Source organism: Oryzias latipes, chromosome 6 (genome assembly GCF_002234675.1).
Source record: "Oryzias latipes chromosome 6, ASM223467v1".
Lineage (NCBI taxonomy): Eukaryota > Metazoa > Chordata > Actinopteri > Beloniformes > Adrianichthyidae > Oryzias > Oryzias latipes.
Genome location: NC_019864.2, coordinates 24,146,458 through 24,174,452, shown reverse-complemented (window position 1 = coordinate 24,174,452; position 27,995 = coordinate 24,146,458). Strand labels below are relative to the sequence as shown.

Here is a 27,995-nt window from a genome sequence, read left to right as displayed (position 1 = left end):
GGTAATAAAAGGTGTAAAGTCTTGTGTATTGAAAAGCACAATCCAAAATCATTTATTTGCATAGTTTTGGGTCAAACTTTAGACACAACAATCTTGATTTTTTTTCACACCTTATGAAATATAAAACTTGAAATTTAAACAAACCTTTCAAACGTCTGTACAGACAAACTCCACACAGCTTTAGATGAAGTGACGCTGCTGTCAAATCACAAACCTTTTAGGAGAGCAGAAAGCTTTTGTTTAAAATAACGATGACAAAAAAAGAGACATCAGACCCTGGAGCGCTGCTGTACTGAGTTTAAATTAGTGTCAGCTGTGCCCTCCAGGGGAACGCCGGTCTGGGTCCTGCCCAGAAGTTCAGACAGGAAAACACGCAAAAACACCAAGAACTGCATCAGACAATAGAACGGATCCTGAACTCTGAGGACTTCGCTCCTCACAGAGTTACAGACATGAACTGCAGGTGCTGGATTCGAAGCTTCTGCTGACAAAGCATCTTTTCCAGGAAACTCAGAGGTAGAGAGACAAATGAAGAACTAGAACCACCGGGACAGCTTTTCCTTTTTTCCAGAAGGTCTTCAGTTCTTGTTTTGTGTTCTAGTTACAGGAGTCCTGTTGAAGCGAAGGTTACATCCTGGAATCTGTTAAGTTTTTTTAACTTGCATTGAAACGTTCATTCTGAAAGTGAGCGGCTTGTTGCCTAAACATTTTGAGTCTTCAGAGAAATCCACAGAAAAGGACAAACATGCAGAACGCGCTGGTTGATCAAATACTCCAGTCCATCACAGACGGACGAGGAGTCCACCAGGAAGGTGCTTTGGGTTTGTGAAGCTCAGGGAACATAGTTTGGCTTCATGGTGTGTGAGGTTGGAGCAGCAGAACAGGTCATGTGACTGACTAATGGCATTTACGATCATCTGTGTGAGAGGATCTAAAAAGCGTGCCTCTTGATTGCTTCGGCCATTCCGTTGTCGAGGGCGACGGTTCCACCTGCAGGCTAATCTGCAGAGTCTTTGTTGGCGGAGTGAGGGGAGAACTTCAGGCGGAACGAAGCTGAAGAAGAGGAGGAAGAAGAGTTACATCACAGCCCGTCTGAACATGCAGCTGCTTCGCTGCCAAACACTCACCGCGCTGCAGGGACTCCGCCACTGGCTGCTTGCAGTCGTCCGCTCGGTGTCCGCTGGAGCCGCAGTTGAAGCATGACAGGTTTCCCACTGTGCGTTTATGGCCTCCATTACCCATGATGCTGTGGGGCGAGTAGAAGCCAAATCCCTGCTGTGGGTCATGTAATGCCAGGCTACGTTGGTAGGTGGTTGGAGGCCCCATCACGGGGTAGGAAACAGGCGGGGCTGCGTAACTGGCAGCACTGGATGAGGACACGAGGGGCGTGAGGTGGAGCAGAGGAGCCAGGGTGAAGAGGGAAGAGCCGGAAGAGAGAGGCTGCAGATAGCTGGCGGCTGCGTATCCTGGCGGCGCGCTGTAGGTGCCGCAGTTTCCGTGACAACCGCAGGAGCTGCAAACGCACAGGGAGAGGCTGTGACTTGATCTCTGATCCAGAGAAGTGGAGGATGCGCACGGGGAGGGGCAAGAGGTGGGCTGAGGTGGGAAGTAAACATTTCCGGGAACTGCAGCAATTGGAACTGAGCTTCCTGTTACCGTGGAAACAAAGGCACTGGGAGGGCCGGGGTTTTCGGACTGAGAGGAAGATTTTGAGGAGGTGAAAGAGGAGGAGAATGAAGAGGAGGTGGAAGGGCAGGAAGGGAGGAGCAGGGGGGGCTGAGAGATGTGGTGCAGGCTGTTGGAGGTGGAGGTTGGGGCGGAGCTAGTCTCCACCATCAGATCCACGGCGCCAGTGGAGGGTTCGTGGCAGGAGTCCATAAGAGCCGAAGAGCCGTCCATGCTTAGCCCAGAGAACAGGTTCTCTAGCCTCCCCTCCCCCCCTCCCCTTGACAGGAAGCTGGCACTGCCCACATCTGTGCACAGGGGGCGGGGCTTTCGTGGGGACGAAAGTATGCGCATGGAAACTGGAGAAAGCAGCGACTGAGGGTAGCTGGACTGCGGGTGGAACGGAACCTGACGAACGCTAAACGGGAGGTGGGAGGAGCAGGATGGGGGAAGAGGAGGAGTGGGATCTGTCTGGACAGGGAGGACCTGGGCAGTGGGGCGAGTGGACGGGGTGGGGGAGCTGGAGGTCACAATAAACACGCAGGACCCGCCCTTCTCTGGGGTGCCCGATTCTGGCACTGACGCTCCTGAAACACCAGAAAAACCAGAGTGATGAAGACAGAAAATCATGACTGAGTAAAAATAATCAGGTTAAAGGTTGAAATATTTCATCCGTGCTGCACAAAACCCCAGAAATCTGACAATCCTACTGCTGCGGAGAATGGTTCAACCTAACTTCATCCTAATAAGAAGGCCTGATGCCTCAGAACGAGACTAAAGGGTCCCTGAAACCCTTTAGGCTCCACCCCTGCCCAATGTTACCAAATTTAGATAAACAGAGCCCCATCGTCTTTCAAAGCAGCATATTGGAAGTCTGTTACGCTCGAATACGTACGCCTGTGCATGTCTCTGACACGTTCGAAGGCGGAGTCACAGCAGAGAGGCGTCCGAGGCGAGCAGGAGGAGCTGGAGTATCCTGACGAGGAGTTGCTGTCCGTGGACACCGGCTGGTGGTTCGGCACGCCGTCCACCTCCACCCGCAACTCTCCTGTAAAACACGTAGATCCAGTTATGGCTCTGACTCACTGACCGGACTAACATTCAGCTTTTCTTCTTTGACGCTGAGCTTGTCTAAATTCCAGACGTAACGGAGGTGGAGCTTTACAAAACCCAGTTAGAGGTACAAAAAGGAACTAGGTGGAGATTTCTCTCAAAGAAAGATTTAAAGTATAGTTTTTCCTTGTAGTCATATTCTAAAAAATAACCCACGATTGGTGAAATCTGTGAAATACAGAAATTTTAACCCTTGTGCTATTCTAGGCACTTTACCATTGGGAGTTGGGTCATATAGACCCACTAGACAGTGCTCTGAACCTTTTTTCTTCAATGATTTGTGATCTTCACTGGTGTCCATGGATTACATGAAATCTTTCCACCTTTATCCACCTTTGTCATGGTAGGGAGAACACGTCTATGCAAGGGTGGGGTCATCTAAGATAGCACAAGGGTTAAAATGTCCTTTTAAAAAAAAATAATACTACAAGGAAGCATGAAGCTCAGGAACATTATCATTTACTTCAAAGTTCTGTGAGCCATAGAGGACCATCTGTCAGCTTTGTTACCTGCAGGGGGGACGCCGTGAGCCGAAGGTCCCACATGGTTTGTAGGGGTCACCCTGGCAATGCCGCTGCATGGCCGCTTCTCCATCTTCATCTCTCTGCTGGGAGAAGATCAGACAAATTCATACAATGAATTATAAAACTCCCCAATAAGATTTTTTCTTCAACACATAGAGACAAGATCAATTAAAATGTATCATTTGTGTTTTTACATTTGTGCTGTTATCTGTGTTTGGCCACTTTGAGTTCAGAGAAAGGTGCGTAATTATTATATTATTATAGAAAAATTGATGCATCTCTTCAGTTTTTCCACTAGGGGGAGACAAAAACCACTAAAATGCCTCCAGATGTGTCGCTCTGGAAAATCAGTGCACAGGAGTTACCTGCCTAATGGGAACATGCTGATAGTGGGAACGGAAACACAATGCTCATTCTCTGGAGGGATTTGTGCTCCTGCATGTCCTTTTTTATGCTCAACTTATCACTAGTTAACCATTAATGGACTTTCAGATAAAGCTGATTGGTTGAGAAAAGCACTTAATATTCTGTAAGGTTGTGCAGCATCCTGGGATTTTCTGCTTGAGGTGAAGCTCGTCAGATGGTTTTATCCTGATAAAGTTTGTGTTTTGTGCAGCTTACTCTGCTAACTTCTGCAGCTCCAGCTGCGTCTTGAGTTTCTTCTTCGCTCCCTGAGTGAGGTCGTACTTGTTGAGGTCCTCCTCTGTCAGAGCTAAAAACTGGAGAGAAAAAAAAACAGAATAGGAAAAATGAAGTCAGATTATGTTTGAAGGAAACACTTCATGGTTTGTTTGGACCTCCACACACCTCCTCCATGGTCAGCTGTTTGAAGACGGGGTAATATTTATGCAGGCGGAGTCTGCGGAGCCAGTCCAGGATGCCGTTCTGCTCCGGCTTGCTGGACTGGGTCGACGCCGCCGGCTGCGTGTGGGGCTGGGAGCGCGGCTGGGAATGAGGTGGGTGCAGGGCGGGCTGAGGGCCGCCGTGTGGATAAAGTTGGTGCTGCAGCTGAGCGTATGTGTGGTTCAGCTGGGACGAAGCATCACTGGGAGCCAAACTCCTGGTGGGCGGGGCTTGGATGTGAGGAGGGAGGGAGGAGGTCGGGAGAGGATGCATAGGGGCATGAATGGAGGGAGGAAGCGGAGGTGGGAAGGAGGAAATATGAGGGGTGGAGCGGATGGAGACAGAGTTGTTTGTGCTGATGACGGGCTGGACGCTTGCCACTCTGTACACTGCCCTGAAGAAGAGGAGAAACCTTTAAATAACCTCCATAAAACAGAAACATAAATTAACTATAAAAAACATTTTAAGATAGAATAATAGAAGAAGGGTCAGATTAAAATAGGAATTTATGATTTTATTATACAAAAATGACAAATTCCTAAGTGAATGGAAAAGTTATTATGTTTTACTTAAATTATTTATCTAAGATGATGCATTTCTATCTACTCTACATATATTTAATATTGTAAAACTGTCACTTTTTTGTTTTTGTGTGTCTTAATGTGTGTATTATTGTGCTACATAGCATTTTGAGCCTTTAATAAAGCAGAAAGTTTGGAAGAAATATACACAATTTCACCATTTGTCCACAAAAAACAATTAATTTTTTTTATTCTGAAATTACTTTTATATATACAGTTTATCTGTGTTTCAGGTTTGTCTCTTGACAATGTCTTATTCATTTTGGTAAAAAAAAAAAGTCGTTTTCTAATGTATATTAGTAACATTTCAAAGTCAGACAAAACTGTGATGATCAAACAGTTTTATCTGAACTTTTATAAAGTACAGACCAAAAGTTTGGACACCTTCCCATTCATTTGAATGAGAAGGTGTGTCCAAACTTTTGGTCTGTACTGTAAATCCCATGCTCCAGAACAGAGTTAATGCCAGCCATTAATATAAAGATATTCATGGCCCTATAAGAGTGCGCTTTCATATTTGGTGTTACGGAGTGAAGGAGAACAGTAATAACCCCCCCCCCCCCCCCCCCCCCCCAACACAAAATCCTCCGGCGGGCGGCCGTGTCGAGCACCTAAGAACGCATGCAGCTTGTAATGGAAATGAATAAAATGGAAATTAATAATTAGAAAGCGGTAAATTTGTCTAATTTCCTCGCGAGAAGGAAACTTCTGTTGTAGAATGAGGATGTGTATGTGCTGCTGAAACCGTGCGTGTGTGTAAGAAGAGGGAGCGCGTGCAGCGCAAGAGGAAGTGAGAGGCGTGGCGCAGGGAGTGAAGGAGAACATGAATAAGCAGAACTTTCAAAAAAAAAAAACTTTCAAAAAAAATATATGTGCGGTGATGCAGTTATCGTCACACAAAAGAGCTAAATGGAAGAAGTTTCCATAATTGAAAGCATTAGAGCTAAAAGTCTCACCTGTTTGCTCCTCTGTACTGCAGCAGACAGCTGAGATCTGTGATGAACACAAACACCAGCATGTTAGTTCAGCCTAAAATTAGTGCTAAAATGAATAAAACAAACTTTAGGGAATTCCTTTCAAAGAAGGATGTCTAAAAGATGGAGGAAGACTTTAAAGGAAACATGAGTCAAAGACAGTCCTCCAGCCTCTTCCCTCTGCAGCAAAAGAACTTCAGGAACAACTGGAAGCATCCGTCTGGACCCTGAAGACTAAGGAGATGACAAATTCTCTCCTAATGTTCAGAGGATGAAGATGCAGCAGATGAGAAGCAGCCAGAAAGACCTCTGCACTCAGGAACAGTGTTTGGATTCCAACCAAGAAGAGGACTGTTGAAGCAGAACCTGTTCAGTTCTTTCGAATGCAAAATAAAACCGGCAGTTTATGTGGTTTCATTAGATGCTGATTGCCGAGGAGAAGCCTGATCAGTGTTACCCCCCTGTCTAGGGGCTTATGAAAGGATGTAACATCTAGGTAAAAGGAAAAACTAAATACACCAACAACTCAAAAACACACGAACACCCAGGATGAAATTAAGCTGGGAATTTATCTACAGGGAAAAAAAACTCAAAACTACACAAAAGCCACCAAAATACAAGGACCAAAGCCTCTATCAATATCAATGTAAAGCTCGGCTGCTGCCAACAGATGATGTGGCAGTATTTAAACCCGTGCTGGACGTCCACAGCCAATCAGGTGCTCAGGACACTTTGGGATCCAATCTGCACACGACTATAGGAGGGGAAGAACAGGAAAGACAGAACCTCCCACTGCAGCAGAAAACAAAAAACAGATACAAACAAAACAATATTACGGTCACAGCCGTAACATCAGAGCTCGCAGCAGCATTTTCACTCCTCGCCTCGTCTGATCTCATTGGCTCCACACAAAGCTCATGCTGTGCAGAGAAGAAGGAACAGCGAGTAAAAGAAGGTAGAACGGTTCCTGCTCATCCAAATTACATGAAAACGAATGAACAATATCTTTTATCGTATAATCAAGTAAAAAAAGGAAAAGAAAAATTCTTTTACAGCTTCAATACGACAAATCTGCAGCAGATGAGCAAAGAAGGAAGTTTGGGATTTCATTTGTTTGTTTTTATTCTAAAAAAATTACTCCATTCCTGTTTTCTTTTTCCCCCCACAGCAGTTATTTGCAGCTGTTTAAGTTCTAATGCTGTTCGTTATTGTGCATTAAAGTTTTTTCTTTACCATATTTCTACTCAGATAAATATTGATCAATAAATGTATACATGAAACAGCCTGCCAAAAAAGGGAAAAACAAAGTAAAAAAATCAAGAATTATAAATAGGTCTACTCTGATTGGCCAGCTTCATACATGTGTTATAGCTCCGCCCACAATTTTAACAAATTATCAGAAAATGTCTACACTTTAAATATTTACCATTTCAATTGTAACCCTCAAAAATACAGTAAAAAAATGTACATTTGTAAAAATCAAAAGGCAAGATCACAACCAACAAAGTCTACACTGATCGGACAGCTTCAAACATCTGACATAGCCCCCCCCACACTTTTAAATCATTGTAGGAAAATGTTTTTTGACTTCAAATATGTACCCTCAAATATCCTTTACAGTAAAAGTAAATATGTTAAAGTAAAACAGCAGGGTCAAAATCGCATACATCTTCTCTGATTGGACGGCGTCAATCACTGATATAGCTCCACCCACCATTTTAATGAAATGTAAGAAAATATTGAAAATTAGAATATTTACCTTTTTCAAAATAAAATACTAAAAATGACACCAAAAAGCAACTCAGAGACAAAAACTTTATCATTTGCCAACAACATTTTTAAAAAATAAAAGAAAAATTTTGATGCCTACTGATGAAAATATGCATCAAACCACTTCTGCTCCAAACCTACCTTGATTCAGCATTAGAGAAAGCTACAGAAGAGGATTAGGGCCATGGAAAAAGAAAAAAAGGGCATAGAAAACTCTGACTTTTTCCTCAGAATTCTGACTTAAATCTTCAATTCTTTATTCAGGATTTCTTTGTTTTTCTTTCTTTGTGGCCCTAATCCTCTTCCATAGAAAGCAAAACCATAAGTTTTTTTTTTTTTAAATTTGGAAATGAATTCAGGTGTCAAAACATTAAATGTTGTTAAAAAATGCAAAAACAAACATAGTACTTCAGAAACGTAGCAAATGAAAATGTTTTTGGTTTATTTTCAGCCTGATGTTGGCCGTTCAAGAGCCAGCAACCACAATAAAGGCAAAACTAAGCTCGAATGAGCCACAGTCAAACCTAAACACCTGCACAGCTGAGAACTTCTCCTTTTAATCCTTACATTGTGTCTTATGCAAATAATCACAGAGCCAACAAAGAGTTTGATGCAAATAATAAACTGCTGTTCCTGGAATACAAAGACCAGCATGCAGTTCTGTGCAGGCTTTTCCTTGCGGAGCCTCTTCGGCTCATGTGAAACAAAACCCCAGCGTGAACCCAGACGCAGGTTTCCACCAGAACCTGTTGAACTGATGTCTGCGTGCAGCGGCTGTGTGGGGATAAGCCTGGTGCTCCGGCGTTCACCGTGAGCGTCTCACAGTGCAGGCGAGATGTTTTCAGAAAAAAAACACTCAGAAAGTTGCTGCTATAAATACTCATGAAGTCACACAAACACATGAGGTCACCGCGCTGCAGGCTTTCCAACACAAACATGCCACGCTGAATTCCCACACCCGACCAAAATAGACCCCCCCTGCAAACAGTAAAGAGCCACAGTTTGAAAACCAAAGCAGTTCACGGCTTTTCCAAACTGGACTTGAACTTGAAATTCTCCCAAAAGCGTCTCCTATACGTTTCCTGAACCTTTCTAAAGCGATTATTCCACACATATATTCCTCACATTTAAAATGATCTCTGCAAGAAAAAAATAACAACGCACCTGAGCTGCAGGTAAGCGTACTGGTCGAGGCTGTGGAGGAGGAAGAGGGCGAAGAGGGCTGGCGAGGTGACAGACGCCTGCCGGTCGCAAAAAACAGCTGGACGCATCGGTTCTGAAGAACAGGGCCGGACAGAGCTGCAAGACACCTGTAGGGCAGATGGACGGACGGAAGAACCCGCTCAGAACCCAACACGACAAACATAAACAGAAAAACATACTAAAGGATGTATGAGAGAAAAACACCGGACGAAGTGAACCAGAAATCCAACTGAAGATCTCTGGAAGGAGCAGAAATGTACCAGACCTGACCTCATCGGACGTTTATAACCCCTTTGTCATCAGCATGATCAAAACTTTCCTTAAAAACCCATTATATTACTTAGTAATACATTGTAGTTCATCATCATTCCACTAGGGGCGGTAGAAGGGCATTTCTTGCTCATTTCAAAACGGCTGCTTCCATAAAATCCCAAAAACACTTTGGTGCGAAAAGTTTTGCAAATTTTAAAAACTTTATCGTGACAATAACTCATCCATTATTCACTTTTTAAAAGGACTGATTGCTGTATTGAAAGAATCCAACATTTACTGATAATCAGTTCTTTATAATATATTTAGACCATGTGAAAATGAGGGGATCTAATTTGAGACAATGGAATTTTTTTCTGAACACTCGTGTCAATATTTCTGCATCTAAAACTAACATTATTGTAAGCAAAACTTACAAAATCACCAAATATATCATAATTGATAAAAACTTATATTGCAAGTTGAAATGGTATTGCAAACATTTTTTGTGGATTTGAATAAAGGCATTAAAAACATCTTAATTCCCCCCCCAAAAAATAATTTTCTGTCAATTCTTTGATGAAATGAGGTTTACAGGGTTAAGTAGACCAAAACACCTGCAGACAGGTGAAAAAAATCCTGCTACTGCAGTGATTGTTGCTGCCATCTGCGGCTCCAAACCACATGTCTCCTTAATCTGTCCGTAGTCTGTCTTTGAAGAAAAATGCCAATAATTTGAATGAATAATTGTTTTCTAGTTTTGATTAATTTGTTTCAGTTACGTTTTGTTAGTTTTAGATTTTAACATGTCAGATAACTGAGGCAAATGATGGCAAAAGGTTTAATCTACAAACAAAGTGTTTTTTGACACGAATAAGCTTAAAGTACAAATTCTTCTTATTTGCTCAACGATGTCTCATTACTGTTTTTACAGTATTGAATTTACATAAATAGATTTAGGGGCGCTCGAGCAGAAAGGGTAAGAGTGAGACAGGGGGAATACGGTATATGTGTCGAGGAAGACCCAAGTTTAATGTAAATTCCTGCTTTGTGAATGAATAGCATGAACTGACCCACATCATGGAAAATGCAAGAAATGCAAATGACACAGCTTTCAAGTTAAAAGCAATTGTTAAAAGCAGTGTCAAAAAATCCACCATCACCAACGGGTTTGGAAAAGCCGGTCTGCTGCATGAGGGAGAGGACAGCGAAAGCTCAGGAGAAAATTTGCCTCAGGTTGAGAGTGACACTGACAGCGACAACGAAGGAGACACTGAGAGAGTGTGTGGCGAAGAATATCTGACGCCATTCTAATCCGACACTGAGGAGGAAGACTTCCATGGTTTCAGTGCACAGGAGGAAGATGAAGAAAGCTCTCAGTGACTTTTACGTTCATGTTTTTTAAACCAGCCCTGTTAGTGCTGTGTTACGGTGTGTCACTGTTGTGGAAGAAAGCTTCCGGCACACGCGCTGCGCAGTACTTGCCTCTGAGGCGCGTGCAGCGCAGAGGCGCGTGCCTATAATTTACTGCTGCTCTCAGTGACTTTTACTGGTATGTTATTTTATCCAGTTAAACCAGTTAGTGCTGTTACTACCATATTGCTGCCGTGTTACTGCCGCGTCACAGGCACTGTCTGGAAAGAAAATCTCAGATATATTATTAAAACTTTGAAAACTCTTTCTGTGTACCATCTTTCTTTGTAAATTTATCCTGCGATTATTAGTTTTCTTTCTGGCGGTGGTCGGAAAATGCAGGGGAGATCCTCTCCGCCGAAGACGGCTCTTCCTTCGGTTGTTTACTTCCCCGTTCTGACCCTCAGAGCCTCCAGAGCGGGTTAATAAAGACTCATTCACCGTTCTTTTGGGAGAAACCTTCTTTTACCACAGTTCCCCTTCACTCAGTATTTCAAACATAAGCGCGCACCTCCAACACACTTCGGCTGCGCGCTCTCGCTCCCTCTTCTTTATGAAAAAGCATGCGGTTTCAGCACATACACATCCTCATTCTACAACACATGTTTCAATGTGGGCACATGCGGTTTATAGACATGTGCGGCTTATCTATGTACAAAATGTTTCATCCTTTAAAAATGTAATGGGTGCAGCTTATAATCAGGTGCACTCTATAGTCCAGAAATTATGGTTTATGTCATTTTTTGTTCAGTTTTATTTCATACGTTTTTTTAAGATTCTGCTTCTGAACTGAAATTCTAAAACAACCTCTTGGTTCATTGGTCTGATGACCCCTGACCCGGAGAGGGATTAAGTGGGTTTTGAAGATTGATGGATGGATGAATGAATGGTTAGATGGATTACTTAAGTCACTTTGTAATTATTTCAGTGAGAATTATTTCTTTCGTTAATAAATCCACTTGTTTTATACATGTTTATACAAAAACAGAAAACAGGGGGGGGAAAACTTAACTCACTTTCACCCCATTACCCATTCAGGTCTTTAAGCCTCATTGAATCCACATAATGCTGTGATGCCTTAAAATATGGTTAAAAAAGGTAAACCCTTATTTTTTGTTATAAGAAAAGCTCAAACCTATTTTTTTTGTCTAGCCTTAGTTTAAAGTTTTAAACACTAAATGTAATCTCCATTCATGAGGACATGAAGAAACCCTGATGGGTTTTTATCATAAATTGTAAATCTGGACTAACCTGGGGTCCGCCTCCAGTTCTTCATCAGGAAACACCTGTGACAGCTAACAGACAAACATAAACGGACCTGTAAGCTTGGTGAGTTTCAACCAAATAAAACCAAACGTTTTAAGAGAAACTGATTTAGGTTCTTCAGAACTGCGAAGACCTTTATGACTCTTTGAACATGTTTGTGTAACCGGACCTGGGATATGAGCTCTGTCACCTCCTGCTGGGTTCTGGAAACAGACGATACAAATCCATCCGACCAGCTCACCTGGAAAGGAAGAGAAGGGGGGGGAGGAATAAAAGGTTGCATCTCAAAGAGCTGCTACTAGTCAAGGACAAAACATTTCCAAGAAAAACAATCATTAGTGAAAGTGTTTGTCTGAAATCCATAGATAGTAAATATTTGGCAAAGATCCCACAAGGCTAAGAAACTTTTAGAGAACTTCTGTTATAACGTTTACCATAAAAATGTCCTAAATGTTTCAAGACTTCCTCTGGAATGCTGCTTGTCATAAGCCAGTTAAAGGACTGATGCCAGCCATTTTGTTTCTTGTAACCCACCTCGAACACGCAGTCCGCGGCGTCCTCTGCTTTACCGCTCACTCTTCGCAGTGCCACCCTCTCAATCACAGCTAAAAACAAAACACTTCATTCAGATAAAAGATCTTAAAAAGCTTGTTCTAAAAAAATTTCCTGAAAACTGTGCTTACATGTGCTGCAGGAACGGGAAGATTTTTTTTTTGCATTTTTCTAAGCACCTTTCAAAATAAAACTCCAGATAAAACTCCACTGCCTCTTCTCTTTTCTTCACAGATGTATTTCTATGAGGTTTTTATTATGATGAAACTAACATAATTTGTATTAAAGTGGCCTGTTATCCCAAAATTGCAATCAGAGAGAGTAAGTTAATCGATAAAAAAAAAAAAGACTGGAGAGAATTGAATCTGAAAAAAACTCTGGTGATGGATATTCTAAGGCTGCGTTTGATAAGTAGCTAACGTTACCACATTAAGGAATGTCCACACTTTTGTGTGTTCTTTATTTCAATTTCTAAATAAAAGTCTTTCAATCACTGCCTCTGAATACTCAGCACATAAACCAACGACAGAGCGATCGTCGTGATCTTTGCTGCTGCTGTGGGGAAAGCTCAACAGGTGTTGTGCCAAAACTCGTATCCCTGTCAGAATCTGTATCTCCTATGGCGGGAGAGCGCAGACAAGTTCAGACGCAAAGGTTTTGGTCGTTACGCTCCGATTTTGCCCTGAAAAGCGTCTAAAGCAGATAAATGCAGACAGTCTGTTTCACTCTTTAGCAGCAGATGCTTTATCACTCAGAGCAGATTGTTTGCAGTTTGTGATGCAACAAAAACTGAGATCTAGATTCAGCCACATCATAAATTTACGAAACATTGAAATTTATTGAAAGAAATCAAACATTTTTGTGAAATAATATTGACAGACTTTTAAATTGTTAAGCCACAAAGTCATGAAGTCTGTTTGGCTCCGGAATAATAGTTTTGGAAAATTGGATTTAAACGCACAGACGGTCTTAACAGATTGCTTTAACAACAAGATTTGTTAATAGTTTCTCATTTCAGATAACAGACAATACAAATGAAACCAAAATGAACTAGGAAGCGTTTGCCAAAAGACCAACAACATGCATAAAAATTCATTATTGTGTTAGCCTATGTATGTGATAGCCATGTTATTTTTTTTAGAAAGAAGGAACGTTTATTCTTACTGCTGTTCTTAAAGATGCTTTAGAATCAAATATGTAGATTCCAACCTGGTAAAAAAATGCTTCACTTTTATTTTAATAAACTTCCATTTAAATGTTTTATTTTAGGGAAACACACAAAAAGACTCTAAGTAAAGAATATACAAGCTGTGGTATTTTTCCATTTCTTTTCTCTAACAGGGACATTCATCACTGAACATGGTCCAGTTATTGAATAAAGAAAAAATATTAATATACATCAACGTCTTGGTGCTCAGACTATGAGTGTTTTGTTCTGATTGGGGTTTGGATCCTGAAGAAAACAATGTTTTCCCCTTTTTCACTCAAATTAACTACTTTTTAAATTACACTTTAAATACCTTTGAACACATCGTTAAATTTTCCAGCCTGAAAAATAATCGCAATTTAAATGTTAAAAGTTGAACAAAAGAGTTGTACCCCTTCAGATATTTTATGTAATGGTGAATAAAACATTTACAGGCTATAATAATGTGAATCTAACTGACTTTTCTGACCCGCCTTATCCTGGATACGTTTGTGGAATATAACTGAACAATTGAATTTACAGAGTATTAATCAGGATTAGATCAAAGATCTTGCGTATAAATAAACATGAACACTCTCTGTCTTCTGATACCACGATATGAAATACAAAAGACTCCATAGCCTATAACGTTAGGAAAGTTTTGAGCAAATTTGTTAACATTTTTAACTTGTTCTGGACCTCTGAACCTTTAAAGAACCATCTCACTCCACTTTAAAAAAAAAAAAGAAGCTGCACCAGGACCATTGAAGTTCACGTCTCCAACATCTGGTTTGGAACAAGCTGCTTCTTTGTGAAGATACACTTTCTTTACTCACAGATTAAACAGCATGACAGTGACGCTGAAACAACCCCGCAACTGAAGTCTGTCTGAGGCGTCCCATTGTAAACACTAAAAGTAATTGATTGTTTTCACACATTGTTTCTACTGCGTTGCGAGCACACATGCCTCAGCAACAGAGGCAGGTTTGAGCCGTTCCCTCTCTGTCACTTTGACAACGTGAGGTCTTGGAGGAAAAATGTCTTCCAAAGCCAGATTCTCTGGTTTCACCATCAAACTCAGAAGAAACTTGAAGAAATCAGCAGAAGTGGGGTTCTGACGGGGGAAGGTTTTAAGTCCGGGTTGCGACTGGGACGCCACTGCTCAGTTTGGAAGCCGTCCTTCATCACTTCACTGGATGCCTGTTGGGGCAACAGCTGTGAAGTCCTCGTGCAGTCCGTCATCTGCACCCACCCAACCAAACGCAAACTCCACACACCTAAATGTTCTCTGTGATTCCAACTGGACTGTCATTTATTCCCTCAACAGATGCTTTATTATTCTGAACATCACAGCTCACTTTTGGAAGACCTAAAAATGGATGCAGGAGTCTCAGACATGCAAATAAAACCTCCCTGACGTGTGTTTTTTGCTGCTGAGTGCTCTGCAGAGTGACCACGTTTGAGGGTTGGGTTTCAGTCGCGCCTGCAGACATTCATCCCACAGCGGGTTCCCTGACGGAGCGGCAGGTCGAAGGTTTCAAAGAGTTGATAATGGAAGGTTTCCAAGCAGAGGATGAGGTAATGCTCTCATGTAGAGAATGATCTCTAAAACAGGCCAAGCAGGTCAGGATCTCTTTTTTGTTTTGTTTTGATGCAGAAATCTGGGATTTGCATGTTTGCTAAACCTGTTATTTAAGTCTGCAGACAATAAAATCTAGAGAAACTCCTGAAATATTTTTTTATCTGCTTGGATGTATCTCACATCTTTGTATCAGTGCATCTAAAAATAAAACTGTCTAGTTCAGTTGCCGTTACCCTAACTTGACTGAAGATTTCTATTTTTAGACAAAAAAACTTTAGAACATTATTTTTTTTTCAATTTAAGTACAGCATGTTTTAAGTTTATACTTTGAAGAGAGAACATCTTTTTGTAACTAAGGTTTACTTTTACTAAAATTTGTGGAAATATTAAACAGGGAATTTTCTTTAGGTTGGATTTTGTAGAAGTACAGTTGAATGTAGAGCTTTTAGCCACCAAGCCCGTGTTTTATGAAATAAACTCCCAGCTCATGTAAGAGAGGCCGACACAGTTTCTACATTCAAAGTTAGGCGTAAAACATTCTACTTTGGACAGGCTTATTGCCAGGCTAGCTAGTAATATTTAACTTATTGCTCCTCCTACCTTACCTACTGTAATGAAGTTTGGGGGAATAATTGTAATTTTCCTTATATCTATTATACAGACCGTATTTCTCTGCAGAGGGAAGATTGTTTCAAAAACCGGGCCAGGACGGCCCATTCCCTCTGCTTAGATTAATACTATATTGTTTAAATATTGCTATGCAAAAAATGTAGATTTTCTATTGTTTTTATTATTATTACCATCCACTGTATGTGCCATAGTGCATGCAACTTACTATTAACATGTTTGAATTATATTTTTTTAACAATAACAATGAATTGCTAGTAGGCTACTAGAAGTTAGAAGCTGGGGAAAGTATGGTGCCCCGGGTGTTTCTGTCTACTTCTCCTTCTCATTTCCTCTACTCTTGATTTATTTACCATTTAGTTTTCCATGCCTCTGTTTGGTGCATATGTTGTCCGATTTTTGCCAGTGGGAAATTAGTGATTCTAGAGTGATTCCAGATTCCAGTTGGCTCATTTGTGCTCCTGCTCCTGTTCTTGGTCGTGGACCTCACCTCTGGCTCGTCTCGCACCCCCAGCCGCCCCCCCAGTCCCATCTGGATCAAGCCCATCGGCTACACTATTCACATATGTAGTTGTTTAGTTAGATAAGCTAATTCTTCTCTAACAGTCCTGGTACATCGCCTGTCAGTCCTGGGAGAGGAATCCTCCTTTGTGTGGACATGCCTGAGGTTTTTTCTCAAGTTTTTTTTTTTTTTTTTTCTCAAGTTTTTTAAAGGAGTTTTTCCTTACAAAGAAATAGGGTCTAAGGGCATGGATGCCCAATTTAGTTTAGTCAGTTTAGTTTAGTTTAGTTTAGTTTAGTTTAGTTTAGTTTAGCAATCAGCTATTGTATTTTATAACTTATTTTATGTTTTGTACCATCAGTAAAGCCTGTTGAGACAACTGTGTTGTAATATTGGGCTACATAAATAACATTGAATTTAATTGGATTATTTCATGGATTTAAGTTTTATTCTGTGGATATTTTTGCAAATTATTTGCATTTTTTGTGAAAAGAGGAAAGTTAATGTTTATTTCCCCCCCCAGGATTTTTTAGCATCTTAACCCCGCTGCACACCTCAGCCTGAAGGCAGCATTCTTTGCAGCATTTACGTGCTTCAGCATGTGGCGTCTTGTTGGGATCTCCATCAGACTCACCCTTTCCAGCTTTCCCCTGATGGCTCTTGGTTGCTGCAGGATTCTGCCCGCCAGATAAAGGTGGGTGTGGATGTCCTGCAGCTGGTGAGAGTGTTGGAGGGTGGAAGTCTGGGTGAGAAGAAATGTCATGGTTGACAGCTTGGTCTCCCTGCTCCAGGATAGCCCCTGAAGTGTTCCTGGCCTCTCTGGTTTGGTTCTGAAGAGTCAGAAAGAAGCCACACATGCTTAGAAACAAAGCATATTTTATGTTTTTTTCTTTTGGTTGCTCTTTTTTTTCCTTTTTTATGATTTTTGTCACAAACTGAAGCAGGAGTCAAGCTAAAGTCTGATTAAGCAGCTGGAATTGAACCTCTACACGGTTGAAGATGTTTCACTGCTGGAGGCAATGAAGGAAGAACCAAGGGAGGGAACATGATGTTCCGTAGGAATCATTGACTGTATTTGAGAACTGGACCGAGTGAGTGTGATGTCACTGTAACTGATGAGGACAACACAAAATCTGCCAATCAAACGTTTCGAACATTGGACAAGGGGGCCAGCAGCCAGCGAGCACTTCATGTTTAGAGCACAGAGGAGGGGGCGCCACCCGCTTTAGAAGTTCAACCTATCTATCCCATGACAGCTCTTGAAAGACAGAAGAGACAAAATCATTTCCAGATTAATGAGTCAATGTTTGCAATAATTCATGTCTGTCCTTGTGCTTTTGAACTAGTATTTATTCTGACTTTTTGCAAACTTAAAGCAAATAAAAAAAATTAAAAAAAACTAGTTATGGAAAGAAGAAAATGATCGGATGGACGGGTTTATAAATTCTGTTCCATTTGTTGGGTCTAGCAGAAAGAACAGAGCAGGTGAGTCTGAATGGTTTCATATCTGTCACATGTCCACTTTCATCTGGGGTTCAACAGGGCTCAATTCTGGAGACACTTTTTATTTCTGTACCTTCTTCTTCTGGACTCCACCCTAGGCACAGAGTTTTTTTCATTGCTTTGTTAACAGCAAAGAAACGATTAAAACTGCTTCTGTCATTATGCGACCCTGAATTTCTTTTTTTTTTTTCAGTAGAACACGGCTCAGTTTTCCTGGCAAATCACAGTTTATTTTCAAACATTATGATGTTTTTTGTCCTCCGAACAAAGAATTGAAAAATGCATGTATTCTTCTTTATAACTACTAAAATAATGGATGATAGCAGAACGCTTTTGACTATTTTAACCATGTTTACATTTTCTGAAACACTTCAAGATTTGAGATTCATAAGACTCACTGGAAGTAGAGGTTTGTAGTGGTAGTAGTTTGTCATTTTTTGAATTTAAGATCAAACCTTTCAGAACTAAGAATGACTAAAAAACACTTTAAAATATACTTTAGAAAGCTATACAAGTAGGAAGTAGAGTTGAGAATCATAGCCAAAATATCCAGCTGGTTCAATTTTACTGAGAAGTTCACAATTTTCTGTCAAATTTCTGTAAAAAACACTTCAATCAAAAGCAGATGTATTTGTTTGGTTTAAAATTTGTTTTCACAACAACAACATTAATACTAATTCTTATACTACTGCTACTACCAATATTAATAAAAAATAATACTAATAATAATAAATCATATTTACTAGGCCTGCACAATATACCGCAAATTTATCGTTATCGCGATATCAAGCTGTGCAATATGCATATCGCAAAAGTCATCACAAATCGCAATAAATGGTTACCTTAAATATGCTAAAACAATCTTATGGCAGCTTGAAGCATTTAACGAATCAAATAAATCCATTTATGCATTTGACCAATCGGATGGACCCTTTTATGTTAGATGTTTGCATCCTACCTCGCCGAGGGTCATTTGGAGTATACATTTTAAACTGTTGCAGTGAAATGGGAATGATGCTTTTGGTTGTTTTGCTATTTGTTTATTTACCGCAAATTATATCGTTATCGCAATGTTGATCACTCATATCGCATATCGCAAGTTTTCCTCATCTCGCGCAGCCCAATATTTACAGTCAAAACTAACATAAAAGTTGTTTCTTTTTTTGCCTGGTAAAAAACAGAAATTTCCTTCAAATAAATCAATACATGGATTTGATGACTCAGTATTGACCTTTTTCTATTCATATTAGTAAGACATGAGTTAGGCTGGATTCACATGAATTTATTCATTGCCTTTAGTTGTTCTGTTGAAGTTTAAAATACTTCACATTTTTTATTACTGATCTATCTTCTTTAAAACCTCTGATCCGGTTTGACAAACAAAAACTGTAAATTCAGTAAAGAAAGCAGCAACACTTAAGTAGAAACAGCATCTTCTGCAGCTGCTGACATGCCGAATACAATTTAACCCCTAACCAAGTGCAGCTCCGACTGATTTTCCTCGTGACTGCTGGATGCCTCTCCTTTGAGAGAAAATGAACCTCATAATATGTCAGCAAAATGAAAACGGTGCGTTTACAGACGCCTCTAAAAGGAGGAAAAAAGGCAAATATTTACCTCTTTTTTTCCACTGCGCTGCGTGCAAACCGAGGTTAACGCCAGCTTAACTGAAAGCAGAACATCGATGCTCTGAAACCACAAACTAACAGAAGAGACGTTGGGTGAATTCCTTAGACTCAGTTGTTGTGCTTAAACCAAATGAATGACAAATGTAACGGAGGGACAGGAAGACGCAGTTAGTTTCTGGTTTGACTTGTAGAATCCAATCAGGAATATCAATGAGCAGAAGTTCTTCAGGAACACGGCCTAAAATCGTACCGCCAGCAGATCTGAAAACAATTAAATTGCGCTGCCACATCCGCATGTTCCTCTGCCAGCCAGAAAGCCTTTCTGCAGCACTCTGAAGCAGCAGGGAGAAAAACTAAGGCCGCTTCAGTCAAGAAGAAGAGACAGAAAAACTGGGAGAGTTGGAAGTTTGGAGCTCCTCTTTTCCACTCGAGGCCAGCTTTACAGTGCTGCTAATTTCAACACTGGTTTTGTTTTTATAGATATATAAACCTCACACATAATGAGGCTATTATGCAGGCCTGCACTGGTCCAACTGGGTTGTAATGTAAAGCATGTGCTCAGAACTACTGAAAGGTTACTGGATCCAAATAAAAATAAAAAAACTGAAATGAGGAAACAGTTTTTCTACTCCTCTCAGTCAGAAAAGATCAAATCCACCAAGAATAAAAGCCGGGGCGGGATGTTTCTGTATTAAACATTTAAACACGAAGAATACCGACCAGAGCCAAGAATGATAAGGAGGAAAAAGAAGACCAGGGAATACAGTGGTGCTGTGAAGAAGTAACTGCCTCACTTCAATTTTTACAGCCGAAATCCTATTCATACTGTAATTAAAAAAAGTAACTTTTTTCAAACTTGAAAGGCTTCTGTCAGGGAGATTAACAGACTTCATTGACACTTCGTTAGGCATTATCCCTAATTAAAATGGATTTTTACTTCACTTACAAACTTTAGCTAAACAGCTAAACAGTTTCTTTTGGTTTTTTTTTTTATATAAACAGTTTTAAGTGCAAGAGGGTGGAGTCTTAAATTATCTTAAAGTCGGGATGTAAAATTATTTTTTCAAAGATTTATGGACTCAAAAGTTTAGCTGTTTGGGAGAAATACTGAGAATGGTGCATTCTGGTCAGGATAAGGTTAAACTTCTTTGTTTACAATGATATTATCTTTAAGGGACATTCCTGAATTCCCCGATCGTTAAAGTCTCTTTGTTTATATTCACTCTGCATTCCTACTTATTATGTGGAACTTGAACACTGTCTTCCACAGGCTTGGAGCCGGGTCAGCTACTTGCTGTCACGGCTTCAACGCTCATGTCATACATGGTGGAGCTTTTGCAGAGGATGCTGGGATCTCTGCTTTTCCATGAAAACCTGCCGTTTCCTTCAAAGCATCGATGGAAAGACGGCCTGGGAGAGAGCTAGAGCGAGAACATTTATAACTTCCTGGGGATTCGAGTGAGCGCATACACACATGAACACATGCACACACACACTCACACAGACCACAGAGGGTTGATTTCAGCTTAAAGAAATGTGCTGACCTGCACTAAGCAGGAGCCAAGGGCAACAAAACACTAAACACAACGCTACTCTCTGAGCTGGGTACTTTCCCTTACTGCTTGCATTTAAACATGCTCTGGCAGTGCAGTACAAACTGTTGAAGTCTGTTTACCTCTTTACTGCCTACTTAGTAAAAAAAAAAAACTTAAAAGTTTCTTTTAACTCTATCTTGCTCCCTTGCTTTTGTCTGATCCATCCTTCAAGGATGATTTAACCAAAATGAGTCACTGTGCTTCCTGTATCGTCAGGAAATCCCCTCCTCTGAGGCTGCAGCGTTTTTTTGTTGTTTTTCTTTTAGATGTTCACATCCAGGCTGAGGAGGGAACATCTGGATGTTAGCATCAGGGCATCTGTGTCTCACCGTTAAGGTTTTTCATAAAGAGTTTTCCACTGTGACAGGAAGAGAAAAGATTCATTCCAGAGAGAGGCTTTTGGTCATCAATGAGTAAAAACTGTTGAGCTGCACAGCAAGAAAAGGAAGAAGGTTTGTTCAGGAACGTCTGCAAGTTGTACAAACTTTTTGTGTACTGAAAGTAAAATTTGCAATTTGTAAAAAAGAAAAGAAAAAGAAAGGTAAAAAGTAAGCAGATTTTAATATGTAGAGTGAATTGTGGACATTAACAGAACAGGGTGGGATTAAATAAGTTCGCTTCCTTCCACTCCCTTTCAAGCAATATTTATTAATATGTCTAATTATCCTCAGTTTGATTAGTTATTGTATGAATGTATAACTGATGATTGTATTGTTTTTGTGTATTATTCCTATTTGATTGCTTGAAATAAACCATTTCAAATCAAATCAAATAAAAAAACACGCACTAGCACCTGGATGATGACAGAAAATCATGTTCCAAAAAAGCAACAAAAATGTTTGTCTACACCTGACGACCCCCCCCCACACACACACACACACACACACATGTTTGCACAAAAGTTAATGTAAGACGAATGCTGTGAACTTTGACGAGTACGGCAGTGGCTCAGGTGGTTGAGCGGGTCCTCCAATGATCGAAGGGGTCGGCGGTTCGATCCCCACTCCCCCCAGCCACCTGTCGTTGTGTCCTTGGGCAAGACACTTCACCCTCCTTGCCTCCAGTGTGGCTCCACTGGTGTGTGAATGTGCATGAATGATCCCGGTGATGGTCAGAGGGGCCGTAGGCGCGAAGTGGCAGCCACGCCTCCGTCAGTCTGCCCCAGAGCAGCTGTGGCTACAACAGTAGCTTACCATCACCAAGTATGAATGAGGAGTGAATGAATAATGGACACAATGTAAGCGCTTTGAGTGACTTGAAAAGCGCAGATAAATCCAATCCATTATTATAATAGTGCATTTCTGGAATAATTACCATTATTAATATAACACAGATACCCATTTGATCTGTGATTGTTACATTGGTATGTGAATAATTACTACGACTTCTACCTAGACTACACAGCTGTTATATCTAATACAGGTTAAGTGATTATAATACTCCCGTTTGAATTCAAAGATCATTTTGAGACAAAGAAAAGAAGAGAATGCCAAAAATATATCTTCTGACTATAACACACTGATAAGAACTTATCTCCCATTACTTAACCATGTTTACTAATTAGGCATTACAACACCGGTACACTTTATGAATTTTTACCGGTTTTTCTTCATCATTCAATAAAAGTAAACTTTGGGAGGAGAAGACCAAACACATTAATGAGAAAGTATTTGTAAACATCTGCTAAAACTCTCTTAACGCTCAGGTTAAATGTGGAGTACAGCAGGGTTATTATTTGGGTCCACTGTCGTTCCCCTGCTTTCTCCCAGCCTGAATGCTTATTGCCACTACTGTGTTCCCCCGCATTTCAATATTCGCGGTTTCACGTATTCGCTGATTTTTTTCCAGTCATGTGACTCCTCCGGTTCATCACAAAAACTTAGCTCAAGACGCTTGTATGAGACTTTTGGGTCCAAAGGAGGTGCTGCAGGGGACGAGGGGAGCGGAGATGAAGAGCATGCGGATGAAGAGCATCCCCGCCGGCTGCTAAAGAACATTTCACAGCTATTTCCACCGGTTCCTGAATCGCTATAATCAAGAGTTTGTGCCCCTGCGCGGAGAAATGGCATCAGCTGACTCAGAAGCGGCCGCAATATTCCCCAATACGCTGAGGAGGATAATCGTGGAGAATAATCATCATGCGGAGCAGGTGTTTAATAAGGATGAAACCGGCCTCTTCTGGAAGAAGATGACCTCTCACACTTAAGCGATGAAGGAGGAAGCACGGGCTCCTGGTTTTAAAGCACAAATCGACACTAATAATATGTGGTATAAAGTACGCTCCGGTACAGTCTATTGCTCTGAATTAAAAAAAACTCTTTATGTTGAGCATTATTCCTAATGTTTTACAAAGTATCAGAAATGTTTCAGAAGTGGTTTTTAATAAGTAAGGATCGGATCGGTGACAGACAGTCGTCTGCCGTGAGGGTGGGGGGTTCCAAATATTTGCAGATTCTGCAGATTCGTGTGTCTCTGGTCCTGAACCCCTGCGTATACGGGGAGAATACTGATTAATGCTGTTTTAATGCAGTCCGGTTAATTAAAACAAATGAGTGCATTAGAAATTACACAGTGCAAGTATTTAATGAGTATTTAATGAGCCGTAGTTTTTACACTTTTGTACATGTTTTACTTTATGAAATTTTTTCTTTGGATCTGGGAGTGCGTTAAATCTGTTTTTAGCCTTAAAATCACTTTTGATAGCAGTAAGTACAACTGTAAAATTAGTCCTGTGTGGAAATGTTCAGATCCCAGTGTAACTGCATGGTTTTTTACTTCTTTTTTTTCAGAAACTCCTTTCTCAGATGCATCCACACCCTCAATCCCTCATTTTGAAGCTTCTTATTTAAAAATGTAAATTTTGTTATTCATTTTACTCTTTACTATTTCTTATATTACTAAATTCTTTTTTTTCTCATCCTCAGACAGCCTCACAGCTACTTTCCAATCATGATGTAGTCAAATAATTCTGCACCGATTAGATGTAAGCAATGGCTTTGTGTGCTTAAAATGCTAATATTCTAATATATATCAATTAAATTGCGATTTATAGGGAATTATTTCTTCATACATGCACGTTTTTCCTAAAAACTACTGGAAGATTTTTACAGCTGCAAAGAATATACATTTTAATGAGTTATGGTGTTTGAATTTCACACAAAAATGGTAACACTCGTGATGGATTTTATGCTTTGCAGCATGAAAACACCAGGGCCTGCAGGGCTGCTGTTGTTTCCGTGATGTGAACTGTTAGCTAAAGATGTTCTCCGTCCCCAGAACAGGAACATATAGATACAAATGTTGGTGGTATGTCTGATTGATCCACCTGTTTGATTTTCAGCAGCTTCTCAGTGGATCAGCAGAAAATATCTTATTAGCACTCCATCTCTGTTCATCTTCAGCACAAAAGAGAAACATAAAGACTCGGTAGCCCAGGTAGGACCTTCTGACTAATTAAGTTGAGATACAAATGTGAAAATTTGCTGTTAGGATCCCTCAACTCTGAACAACCAAATCAGGCAGAATGAGCGTTTTAGGATAGGATTCTGTCTTCCAGCACTCTGTTACTTTTTTAATGCATCTGTTTAACATATCTGATTGAGACTTTTTGTTTGCCACGGCTTTCCTTGCTGCTATTGTTTGAAGAAGGCGAAAGGAGGAGCAGGGTACCTTGTTCCAGCAGGAGCAGTGAGCATGGCACGGTTGGCAGGTGACTCCGGGGGAATCTGCGGCCTGCGGCGGGGACGTGGCCTGGCGGGTGTGGATGGGATGCAGCTGTGGATGACAGACGGCAGCTCGAGCACCAGCAGGTCCTGCTGCTAAAGCCTCTCCTCCACTTTTACTTGCCTGAAATGACAAAAGATTTAGCGAAAGACGACGAATGTGACTGAATGTTACCTGCAGATGAAGACAGGGCAAAATGAAGTCCACAGAAAAGGGAAAAAAGCTTTTTAGATGTCTTTATTTGATTAAAAAGATTAAACAAGTCTTCAATAAATGACCAAAGCTCTCAAAATAAAAACTTTTATTATTCTCTAATGGTGATTAAATCTTACTTTGGCTGCTGTTTGCTTGTGTGTGGCCACAAACTGATCTTTTCTTAGATAAACTGTAGTTTGCAGCTGGAAGCTTTTCCACCACAAGTTTGTAATTTAACTGATTTAGATCCCTCAGCCGGCCTGTCATTGAGCAAGACTCACCTGCAATTTTGTACCAGGACTCGTTGGTTCCCACTGTTGTTAACTTGTGCTACACTTGTTACACTTTCATTTTGTCAAAACAGTTCAAACGTAAAAAACGCTTTAAAAAAATCCTCATTTGTGAGTTGCAAGATGTGACAACTGCAATTCTAAATTCACAAGAAATCTGCTTCAAGGCATCTGGATTTTACGCATCAATTCTGCTGAATAAACTAAGAATCTGGCTACTTAATTTTTCGAAGCTGATGTTTCTGCTTCCTTTAAATCAGTGTTTTTCAACCAGTGTAGTGTGCTGTGGGAAGTCGCCCTCACTAACTGATCTAAAAACATTTTCCATCTTCAGGATATCAGTTTTGTGTTCGTCCAAACAGGCCCTGATAAAACACTGAGTAGTTAGGAATATGAAAGATCGTAAAATACTTTTTTCTTTGTGTTTATTTGATTCTATTAAAGTTATTTTGATAAGAATGACTGTAGCTTCAGCTGTTTTAGGAAAAGTCCCGCCCCTTTAACAGTCTCTGCCAATCATTCTTGGAGGCTTAATCACATGTCATCAGTCTGACCAATCAGAAGTGGTTAAAGTCTTCACTTCCTTGTTCTGATTCAGCTCATAAAGTCGCTCAGTTCCAACAAAAATACCAGCTAAAGCTCGTCTTTAGTGGTGTACAGAATCCGGTGTTAGACCGTGGAAAAAGTGAACAAAACAATGAACCTCAGAGAAGCGAGTCTGTCTGCGTCTGGCAGCTGTTTGCACAACATCTCCCATGATGCATTGGGTTAAAGTGACAGCGTCTCAGCGCACATGAGTCTTTCGTAATAAACTTCTTGAAACCACAACGAACAAGCATCAAACAGTTTTTAAATCTTCTAACTTAACTTTTATTACATCTATTAGAAAAAAACAGCTGCAGCTTCCAGCTTTTTCTGGAATTATCACAAAAATGCATGTGAGTTTGTAGAGGGGCTGTAGATCAATACAGACTATGAGTTTCTCCTTTTTTTTTTTTTTTGGATGCTGGTGTGCCGCGGGATTTTTGTTTGGGTTAAAGTGTGCCATGGCTCAAAAAAGGTTGAAAAACACTGGTCTAAATAACTGGTGCTAAAAGCCTCTTCCTCTATTCATAATGAGAACGCCTCGTTATGGATGATTGGTCATTTTTCAGCTCAATTTGACATCAAATTTTAAAATGATGTTCAATTATTGCTATGTTAGATAAAAACCTTAAAGGACCACTCCGATTAAAAATTTTTTTTTTGTGGTTTTTAACATGTTCTTGCTCTAGCGTTTTTATGATGATGGAGGACATAAATAAAGAATATTAGGATCAAACTGCATATCTGAATATTTCTTTAGTCAAATCATTGTAAATTAGGAGCAGATGATAAAGTGGAATTTGAAAAAGAGCTTATTGTGACACAGAATCTACACTAGGCGGGCCACAAGCTCCATGATCTGCTCCATTCTGCTGCATCTGCTTGCAGACAAACAGATCCATATATGTATACATTTTCCTCATCTGAGCTGTTATCTAGGTCAAACCTGTACGGCTGGATAGCTCCAATATTGCTCTCCATTTTTGTTGCACTGGTAATGTTAGGTTGGTAATGTGAGGGGCTGTAAGCTAGCAGGAGAGCATGTAAACAGAGAGCTCTCAGTTATGGGTGATGGAAAGGATGCAGGGTTTCTCAGTGGCAACAGTCCAGCCCACAACTTTCTAATGATACTACTGTATAAAAAACTACTAAGCTACTGTGTGTCCTAGAGAACGACAGCTTTGCATTGGTGGTTTTCAAGGTACATGTTTGCTTTGCTCCAAATAATTTAGATTAACACTTTAAAGTCATTCTCTGCACATCTTTTAAACTATTGTAAAAGTGATCCAATAGTCTTTCAGTTGTGGTTATGCTGTTTTTAGCCAACATCTAAAAACCTGTGTTGTTGTCTAGGACATAGTTTCTGCAGAGCAGCAATAGTTCATTGGAATTTTGCCCCTGAGTTGTGGGCGGTACTGTTGCTGCGAAGTAAGCCTGCCCCCATTGCCCTTCATCCGTCTGTTTACATGCCCTCCTGCTAGCTTGCAGCCCCTCATAACCCTGTTTGCTTTAGAATAGTTACTGATTCATTTTGGAAAAAACATTAGGTTAAAAAAGTAAAAAAAAAATTTTTAATTAAGCAAGTAAAACAACTATTTTCATTCTAAGGGAGACGATTAAAAATTTCGTGTTTCTTAAAAAAACTGGGTTACCATAATATAATATACTAAGGACCCCATGACCTTTGACCCTATGGCCCCTCCAGCCTCACCTGCAGGAGGTCCTGGATCTGGCCCTGGATCTGGCCCAGCTGCTGCCTCAGCACCTGCTTCTGGTGGAAGCTGAAGGCAGGGTGGTTGGAGGCCATGGTGAAGAGCAGCAGGAACTGCTCCTCCGACCCCCCGTCGCTCAGCGGCAGCCCGTAGTTGTTGATCACCGAATCAATGTGGGTCAGGGTCCGGAACAGGACCCCGGCGGCCTCCCGGTTGTCCGAGCCCAGCAGCGCCAGGGAGACCAACAGCTTGCTGCGGACCACCTCGTCCGTCATGTTGGTGAGAGCCGCCAGGTCCGCGGGGTTGTTGGCTTTGATCTCTGCATCCCGCAGGCAGTGGTAGTCCTTGCGGGCCAGGTCCTCCAGGCACGCGCCGATGAAGCGCAGCTCGATCGGGACGCAGAGGTCCAGGAGGCCGCACAGGAACTCCGCTCTGTGCGCGGAGGTGAGCGCGGAGAACCAGCGGTACACCTCCTCCCTCTGAACGCAGCTGCGGCTCTCCACCATCCTCACGCGCATCCACGCGCGCTCTCACTAAACTTTCACACTTGGAAGTAAACTTGACATCAAAGAAAGAGCGCGTGCGTGTGCACGTGCCTCGGCCGCTGAAACTAGTTATGACACGCGTTTTATGTTTTTGTTTTTTTGAGGGTGTAAATAACCAAATAAAGCAGCAGTTGTTGTTTCTTTTGTTTTCAGAGCGGCAGCAACTCTC

At 41.0% G+C, this 27,995-nt stretch overlaps 1 protein-coding gene across 1 annotated transcript; it reads right to left on the bottom strand.

Annotated features, from left to right (window-relative positions):
- Nucleotides 1-24: 24 nt before the first annotated feature.
- On the bottom strand, nucleotides 25-27,985 carry zcchc14 (zinc finger CCHC-type containing 14). The gene is made up of 14 exons (XM_011476332.3): nucleotides 27,281-27,985; nucleotides 24,446-24,622; nucleotides 16,685-16,880; nucleotides 12,136-12,206; nucleotides 11,771-11,842; nucleotides 11,587-11,630; nucleotides 8,635-8,780; nucleotides 5,683-5,719; nucleotides 4,110-4,539; nucleotides 3,924-4,021; nucleotides 3,288-3,385; nucleotides 2,561-2,713; nucleotides 1,128-2,252; nucleotides 25-1,053 (listed from the first exon to the last, which is right to left on the bottom strand). The coding sequence occupies exons 1-14, from the start codon at nucleotides 27,797-27,799 to the stop codon at nucleotides 998-1,000; spliced, it is 3,222 nt and encodes a 1,073-aa protein (XP_011474634.1). The 5' UTR covers nucleotides 27,800-27,985; the 3' UTR covers nucleotides 25-997.
- Nucleotides 27,986-27,995: the final 10 nt, after the last annotated feature.

Bases quoted from the DNA above. Each gene is read 5' to 3' on its own strand.
- zcchc14 (XM_011476332.3), bottom strand. From the start codon at position 27,799: ATGCGCGTGAGGATGGTGGAGAGCCGCAGCTGCGTTCAGAGGGAGGAG. The intron at 24,623-27,280 runs GTGAGGCTGGAG...TTGTCATTTCAG, and splicing joins AGATCCAGGACCTCCTGCAG to GCAAGTAAAAGTGGAGGAGA. The intron at 2,253-2,560 runs GTACGTATTCGA...CTGGTGTTTCAG, and splicing joins TGTCAGAGACATGCACAGGC to GAGCGTCAGTGCCAGAATCG.